At 45.6% G+C, this 9,010-nt stretch overlaps 1 protein-coding gene across 1 annotated transcript; it reads right to left on the minus strand.

The window, feature by feature from the left end:
* Window positions 1-4,422: 4,422 nt before the first annotated feature.
* Window positions 4,423-8,285, minus strand: mafaa (MAF bZIP transcription factor Aa). Its single transcript, XM_004572331.4, has one exon. The coding sequence runs from the start codon at window positions 7,293-7,295 to the stop codon at window positions 6,363-6,365; it is 933 nt and encodes a 310-aa protein (XP_004572388.1). The 5' UTR covers window positions 7,296-8,285; the 3' UTR covers window positions 4,423-6,362.
* Between the last annotated feature and the right edge of the window lie 725 nt (window positions 8,286-9,010).

Here is a 9,010-nt window from a genome sequence, read left to right on the forward strand (position 1 = left end):
CATGGTAACGCTTTTTGTACTCCTACAAACTCAAAGGGCTACGAGCCACATTTCAACCATACATTGTGCTCTCTATAGGTTATTGCCCCACATTTACAACTAATTTAGACTCAGAAGTTAAGCTAACACATCTTTAGACTGTGGGAAGAAGCTGAAGTAACTGGAGGAAAGCCACACAGGGAGAACCTGGAAACTCTACACAGAAGAGTCCCAAGCTGGGACTCGAACCAGGAACCTACTTGCTGTGAGATGACAGCAAATGCAGAGAGGCAGCATTTGGTTTATTCTGCTTCCTTTATTTCTTCACAGGGTGAAGTTTTAATTTGCACTTGTGGACACAGAGACAACCCGTATTCACTGACTGTGGTTTTTCAGAAAAGCCCTGCGACAGACTGGCGACCTGTCCAGGGTTTTTCCTCCACCCCTCACCCAGTGACAACTGAGACAGAGGCAGGGGGCAGGGTACTCGTGTCTGAATCGGATAAACGATTCATCAAATGGATAGATGGTTTTCACTACAGGATGCTAAACAGTGTTTCCTGAGAACCATTTTCTTTGTGTAAAGAGGGTGTTTTTGTTTTTGTTTTCTTTTAATGAAACACAAATTCTACTCTTAAATCACTGAACTGTACACACACGGACACACAGAGTGGCAAGCTTCACAGTGGTGACTCGATGGTCTGGTGGTAGCACTGTTGTCGTACATCAAGGCCTTTACATGCCTTCCCCATGTCTGTGTGGGTATTTCAAGCTGCATGCCTGCTGGGGCAGGCTCTCGCCCCTATTGCCTAAGTAGAAGAAAATGAATGGGTGGAATACTCAGCCTCTTTGGGATGTTCCTGTTTGTTGCTATCATGCTACTGACCTGTTACCAAATCATCTTATTAGCCGCAGCACACTCCACACAGTGTTTTACACAGCATCCTTTTGCTGACCCTCGCTCTACTTCTTTGAAACATGCTCCTGGGATCAAATTTGTAATTATATGCTTCCAATAATGCTTCATTTTCTCAGTTTCAACATTTGGTAAGTTGTCTTTGGACTGTCTGGGCCTATAACTGGAGAATTATTCCAGTCTCTTTTATGCTATACACAGCATCTCTTACATTGTGAATTCAGTATTATCTGTGAGGATTTAACAAGAAAAATTAGAATATGGTATATCCTCATCCTTTCATTCTCAATGAAAAATCCACTAACTGTGGACTTGTTTTCTTCCCATAACTGCCAGCAAGTACAGTGGAAACAGCAGAAACCACATTGCAGCTTCATTATGTGTATTCTTTATGCTTTAGCACAACCTGGCTGCAGGTTTTCTGTGTGTCAGTTAAGTGTGTCAGTTATCAAATCTGTGAGCCATCAGTGTGTACAATTTGATCAAAATCTATCTTATAACAATGATAACATGCTCCTGTAAACAATATGGAACAAATTCTGCAGCTCCAAAGAACATTAATCTCAGCATCTCCTCATGCCTGGAAAGTGAAGGCAACACTTTGAAGATTTCAACAAAGAAACTCTAACAACCTTTCTTGAGCAGAAGAAATGCACATTTAAATTTTTATTACATAGTTTGGTAATTTGACAAATAACCAAATAGCTTTGTGGGTTTCTCCAAACTCTTTAATTAGGACAACAAAAACAAGAGAAATAAATCCTACATATTCTAACATTTTAAGACTTTTTAAATCGAGGAAGAAGACACATTAAGGAGTTATGAAAATCTAACCTGGAGTTTTCATGGACATGCAAGCAGCGATGCTCCAAACATGCAGCCAATGCATGCAGCAAATCAGATTTGGGCCACTTTGAGTGTGTAATAAGAAGGTAGACTTAATGTCCATTAAGAACAGCAGGAATGCCTGTCTGCGATGATGCACTGAGGTCCAAGGTCTCTTCCAGGTTTAATAAAAGAATGAAAAAGAAAACGATGTGTCACAGGCCACAACACCATGAGGTAAAGGTGGTGGAGGCTGCAGCTTTCAGTGTGTTTGTCTGGACTTTCTGTTTATGGTGTGTGTGTGTGTGTGTGTGTGTGTGTGTGTGTGTGTGTGTGTGTGTGTGTGTGTGTGGGTATACTGTAGGTAAGCTGAGCCAAAGAGACGCTGACTGTGTTGAATCTCGGCAGCAGAGCAGCTCCAGACGCCAGAGACACGCTGCACCTCTCTCTCCCTCTCTCTCTCAATTCACTCGCTTTGTTTCTCAGATGCAGCTCAGATGGACTCTGCCTTGATGTATGGAAAGAAAAGCCCACTGAGTAGTCATGGTGATATCTCTCTCTTCCTCATACACACACACAGAGAGAGAGAGCACGCCTTCATTCCTCTGCACACACCCCACAATCCCACTACGTGTGTGTGCGTGTGCGTGTTATAAGCAGAAAATACACTCTGACTCTCGGTGAAGTGACGGCTGTCACGCTGCTCCCAGTTTTCCCTGACTCAGCAAAAACAGGAAGGAGGAGGAGAGTGATGGAGAGGCTGAAAGGTGGCAGAGGATAGGGAGCGAAAAAGGAAAGATATTAAGAGAAACGCTGGGTTTGAACTGATCGGTGAGAGTTGAAAAAAAGACTGTAAATGAATTCGTTTCTGAATTGGGGAAGCGGAGAAATGATGGACTCTGACATGAGGTACACAGTATATGACAGCAGTGAGAGCACGTGTTCAGGTGGAATTTGCAGAAATGACTGTTAAGAATAACTAATGAACTGACAAGTTAGTGTATGAGCGTGCGACAAAATGCGAGCAAGAAGGTTGAATGCTCGTAATTCTATTCATGACGGAAGGTTAAAGTCCTGCGCTGCAAAGAACGGAACAAGTGAAAATAGATTTTAAGCAGTAAGACTCTTCAGAAAGAAAAACTAAGAAGCGCTCCATGTCCCTGTTCAGTCGTTTGACTCACGCACAAAAACACACAACGACTGGGTAACGATTGCTTTCAGGTGCTGTTATGAGCTACAGTGAAATGTGAAGCTATTAGATTTTTACTGTTTTAGGTGTTTGAAATCCAAAAATGACAAAGTGTCACACCTAAAGCTTGGTGTGATCTTGACAGTGCAGGGAAAAAACTTTTAAAATTCAATAAATCATAAAGTGTGCGTCCATGCGAACAGGTACAACCGAATGTTTAAAGATGAAGCTGCAGATCCAGATGGGCGATTTTCATGCCTCCAGCATTCTACAGGTCTTTACTGTGTGGATCCCCCCCCCCCCACACACACACACACACACACGAGAGAGAGAGAGAGAGAGAGAGAGAGAGAGAGTTATGATATGTCTTTGAAGTGAGCCGATACCCAGCGGGCCTGACGGCCGTGTCGCATCAGCACCAACGCGGGCTGGCATGTGTCTAAACCCATGGTGATTCCACCCTGAGAGGAGAAAAGACCACTTAATGCTGCTTAGTGCGCGCGCAAACGTACGCACGCGCAGACACATAAACGTACACAAACGTCGTGGACATCCCGGGTATCTGGGAAAGCTGCCCTGTGGACGCGCTCAAAACACAGTGAGTGAGAAAGAGTCGTTGGCGAGGATCAGAGACCCCGGCTTCATCCATCCGTCACCGGCTGAGCAGGAGCGCGGAGGCCCGCTGACAGGCGACCAGAGCCGGTGCAGCAGAGCGGAGGAAAGGAAGAGGGTGGCCTCTCTCAGCCAGCCACTCTCTCTCTCTCTCTCTCTCTCTCTCTCTCTCTCTCTCTCTCCCTCTCTCTCACGCACACACACAAAGAATCTGGAAGTCTGGACCCTGATGCAGGAGATAAGAGCAGCTTTCTGCGTCCACAAGGCTCTGCGTGATCGGACAAACCAGAGCAGAGCGGCGCTCCTGAAAAACACCGAAGTGCAATTATGGAACGATTCATAAAAGTTACACGACTGAAATTGTGTAAAACGTTTCCGACTTTACCCTTGAAAATATAAGTAGGTAATAATAATAATAATAATAATAATAATAATAATAATAATAATAATAATAATAATAATAGTTCCAGCACGAATATAGCGCCAACTTTGCTTTTATATTATGCGTTTTTCCTCTTTATTTATTTTTTTTATTTAAAAAATCATTTATTGTATTTATTTTTTCTTTCTTAATTTCCATTAAATTTTTTAATATTTAATTGTTCAATATTTAATTATCTAACATTTTTCTATTATAGTTTAAGCGGCTATAAATATTTCGACATTGTTATTAAATCGTTCAGCTCTTTTGCTGCTCTTTCGCTAATTAGAGACTTTGGTCACATTTAATAACCCGCAATCGAACATTATTATTTTACAAACACGGACATTGTGACCTGAGAAAAATAAAACCTTGCTAGACTTCTGACCGTTTTATAAATAATTCATAAATCTCTTTTTTTCTTATAGGACATAAAAGCTGTTGTTAGAGAATGATGGCAGCGGCAGTCACTGGCACGGATTTGGGACAGAACTTTTTATTAAACATTATGAAAACAAGATTCTCAACAACGTTCCACTTTGTATGGTTTTCACTTGTTGACAGTCAGGACACGTTCATTGAATAAATATAGAAATCATATGTACAGATATAAATTTACAGCACTGTGCAGAAGTTGTTTTGCATTTATTCCCCGCGTTCTTTAACTTCACATTTTTTGAAGCTCTTGTTGCTTTCGGTAAATATGAGAAAAATTGAGATTTACACAAAAGACAAAAAAAATCTAATTAAAATAAGAAAGATAGGTGGATAGAATCTGATGTTTGTCTACATACTGGAAATGCTTAATTTGTTAATAATTCGCAAGAATCGACTTGTATTGTATATCTCCCCTTTTTTGGTTCCCATAAAAAGATACAAAATTGGAAGAATCACATTTTTCTCAGTTTTCTCTTCAGCTTGTTGTTGTTTTGCCCTGACATCCTGATCAAACACTTCCAGTCTCTCTCCCTGCACGGTTCGCCCTCCAACAGGTAGTCTGTGCATCGGGCACTTCTGCACAATATTGCACATATATCTATGTAGCAGGAACCAGGGGTTTCTTGTTGACAGAATAATGCATGGAGTTACTCCAAGAACAGGAAGCTCTACCATCAGACTTTTCTATTAGCGCTCATTAAGACTGCAGTTTAAACCCACAGCCCCTGCAAGACGTTTGATTACAATATTAAACGTAAAAAAGGAAAGAAAAGAAACATAAAAGAAACCCTAAGTCTTTTTTAATCGTCGGGTTGGTGCATAGAATTTTAGCAGCGAATGCAGTCCATGTAATAACCGAGGGTTTCCCTCTCACAGAATTTACATCCAGGGTTGTTTTTTTTTAAACAGATCAAAAGGTCCTATGAGTAGAAAACAAAATGTCCAGTTTGATCTCTTCTTAGTGCAGTTTAACATTACACATGTTCAGTAGAAGGAGGACGAGGATATCATAGACGATTTGCATGCTGTTACATACAAACATTTGTATTTAAGACATTTCGAAGAATCCAAGCAACAAAAAGCAAGTTGTTGTTTTAAAAAGAGAGAAAGAGGGAGAGGGTAAAATAACACAGGTTACTGCTTTTCTCTACACAGTATGTACAGGTGGAAATAAATACAGTCTAAAATCTGGCTCAGTTAATCTCTTTTTGTCGTGTTTTTTTCTTTTTCTTTTTTAAAACAATAGAAAAATTGATTGAAAATAGCAGTTAAAGACGCATCCAGTTTTTACGCACTACAGCAGATTGTTCTCCATTTTTTTCTCTCCTTGTACCTCTCGGGGTGTAGGATGGAAGAGGGGGTCATTGGCTTTTTATTTTTCCGCATACCCAGGCCTTACTGATGGCAGAGAAAGAGGAGGAAGAGGAGATGCGAACCGTGGGCCATGCTTTCCATACACGTGGAAGATTCGGGGAGAGGTTACCATACATGTCCTGCATGCAGGGTTGCAAATGGGGATGGGGGGATTATTAGACTTGCATTATTGAAAAGTCTCTGCATTACAGGCTTATAAACAGTCTTTCTTCGCCGGTGGTGTATTGCTTCTTCTTTTCAGTTCATTCAGACTTTTCCCCCTTTAAACAGAACACATTTGCCTCGTTTTTAAGACCAACCCCGCTGCTCTCTCTGAGTTAAGACAGTCACGTGTCATATTAGTTCAGTAAGACTCGTGATTAGCTTCTGCTGCACCGGAGGATACACAAATAAAAGTCTACAGGCTAACAGTGATCCCAAGTGCCCACCTGACAGGCTGCGGCATTCTTACAGAAGTTTCGCCTAAACATGTTTAAGACTGAAAATCGCGTCCGTGCACGGCTACTGCTTAAGTCTTGTGAGTGGAGGAAAAAAGTGTAAACAAAATAGAAAAGAAGAACAAACGTGAATGAATGTCTGCGTGAGGCGCTACAGGTCAGCAGCCCCTCTCACATGAAGAACTCGGCGTTAGCTTGTTTCCCGGACGGATCTCTCGTGTTCGCGGGTCCGCCGGCATTGTAGGTCCGGCTGGCCAGCTTCTCGTACTTCTCCTTGTATAGATCCCTCTCCTTGACCAGGCGCGCCACGTCCTGCTTCAGCTGTTCCACCTGGTTCTGCAGGGTGCACTTTTCGGTCTCCAGCATGTGCCTCTGCTGCACGCGCTTGAAGCGGCAGGACTGCGCGTAGCCGCGGTTCTTGAGCGTGCGCCTCTTCTGCTTCAGGCGGATCACCTCCTCTTTGCTGAAGCCTCGGAGCTGCCGGTTCAGCTCCCGCACTGTCATGCTGACCAACTGCTCGTCCGAGAAGCGATCTTCGAGGCGGGCGTGGTGGCCGTGGTGGTGGTGGTGGTGGTGGTGATGCGCTTGGTGATGGTGGGCCGCCGAGGCCGCGGAGAGGTCCTCGCCAACGTACTGCTGCCCGCGGAAACCCTCGTAGGTCTGGTGGTGGTGGTGGTGGTGCGCGTTGCCGATGAGGGCCTCCACCGCGTCCTCCGGCGTCAGGTTGAGCGCCTCCGGATTGATGTGGTGCTGGTAGCTGGGGATCCAGTACAGGTCCTCCAGCTGGGGCTTCCCCCCGGTGCTGTGATTGTTGTTGCCGCCGCTGTTGTTGCTGCTGCCGTTGCTGCTGACGCCGCTGGCGAGGCCCTGGTTCGGCTGCGCGCCCGGGCTCGGGGCGCAGAAGCTGGGCGAAGAAGGCACGGAGGAACAAGGGGTGCTAATCGGGGTGGAGGAGAGGGAGCCCGACGGGAGGCGGTGGCAGTAGCGGTCGGCCTCCGGCGGCTCCTTCTTGACCTCGAACTTCATCAGGTCAAAGTCGTTGACATACTCGATGGCCAGAGGGCTGTTGGGCAGCTCTGCGCTCATGGCGAGGTCGGTGGCCATGTCAGTCCATGCGACGACTCCTGCCCTCACAGCCAAACCGACGGCGGGCAGTCCTCTCGGATACAGATTGTGGAGAGGGATAAAAGGTTGTATGGTGTATAAATAGACACACGCACACGCCCGGTGCGTGGGGCTACTGCAGGGCCAGCAAGCGGGTAGAAAACTTATTAAGGTTGTTTGTCCCTAAGTAACTTCTATTTATAGTGGCGTGAATATACCTCTGCATGTAAATGAACTTGTACACCTGCCAGTTCGCCTCCGCTCCCTGCTCTTGTTGACAACTTATCCCAGGTCAAATGCACGCTTTAATACCAGGAGCCCCCCCCCCCGGGGTGCTTGAAACTCGAGCCCAGTGAATTTGGAACCACCAACCTGTCCTGTCCTCGCTTCACCTCTGCAGCCCACTTGCCTCCCTGTGATTTACAGTCCTCGGTTCTGCTCGATCGAGTGACAGGAACAGATCTCTTCTCCTCCGCTCTCCGGCCGTATTAGAAATATTTTCCAAGCATCCCTCCTCCGCTGTTTACAAGTTGATCGCGAGCTCCTGTAGGCTGCTGGCTCGAGTCACTGCAGCATGGCCCGGACTTAAAGTTTTTTCTCATACAGTCACATCTAGCAGTGTGGCGCTGGGAGCTGCTCGGGGTTGCGAGTAAAAATAAAAAAATAAAAAATAAAGATTTACCAAAAAGTCCCAGGAATCCACAAGCCGGTATGGCACGCGTGCGGATGGTTACAGAGCCCGTGGGATTCAGATGAAGTTGCAAACAGTTCTCTTACTTGCAGGGACAGGAGGAGGCTTGTCCCTGGTTCTTGTGGTCAGTCCATTTATGAATTTAAACAGCCTACTTACAGGCTCGGTCCCCTCGGTGCTGCCCCCCCTCCTCTCTCTCTCTCGCTGGGTCGCACTTTTGACCTTTCGTGTGGAATTTTATACAAGAGGTGATAAATTCCAGCTGTTTTGTGTCTGACGGCCCTCACAGAGCTCCTCACAGCAACAACGCAGTGTAACTGAGTCGCTGGAAGGCACTCTGCACTTATAAAGACAGCGTGGCCCCCACGACCCTCCCACACGGAGGTGCGACGGGCCAATGAGGAGGAGCTGGCAGCCGCGCATTTGCATTCTCCTATAAGGGAAGAGCCTCCCAATTGTCTAGCAGCGGCCGGCCGAGGATAGCCGAATGCAGCCGAAGGGCGGTGGGTGGGGTGGGGGGGGACACGAAGGGGAGAACAGGTGCAGCAGATCCCCCCCTCTAGTGACCGAGCAAACGCTACTGCACGGAAGAGCGCACGGAGTAAGAGGAGAACTACCGGAGTTTCTCGGAGGGAAACATGTTTACTCAGAAAGGAGAAAGACTTGTGAGCGAAGCGGTCTGTGATGTAAAGAGGCTGCTGAGAGTCCCAGCAAGGAGAACGACCTCCACCTCTTTCATTTCTGATATCTACATCCTGCAAACATGCAGCAACTGTATGGAGGTCTGTTTCACCCCCTTATAGGCGGGGAGCTCCTGTAATGATACCCGTTTTACACTTTTTACATTTGAGCTTCATGAATGTAAGAAGGTGTGTGTGTTACTGTTTCCCCGGGATCACTATATAATCATTTATAGAATTTGACAGCCAGTACTTTTACGGAGTTCATAAATCCAGTACGAATCGATTACAATTCGTGACTATTTCACGAACTGCCTTAAGACCGGGAATATACCCGGTAAAAA

Source organism: Maylandia zebra, linkage group LG17 (assembly GCF_041146795.1).
Source record: "Maylandia zebra isolate NMK-2024a linkage group LG17, Mzebra_GT3a, whole genome shotgun sequence".
Classification (NCBI taxonomy): domain Eukaryota; kingdom Metazoa; phylum Chordata; class Actinopteri; order Cichliformes; family Cichlidae; genus Maylandia; species Maylandia zebra.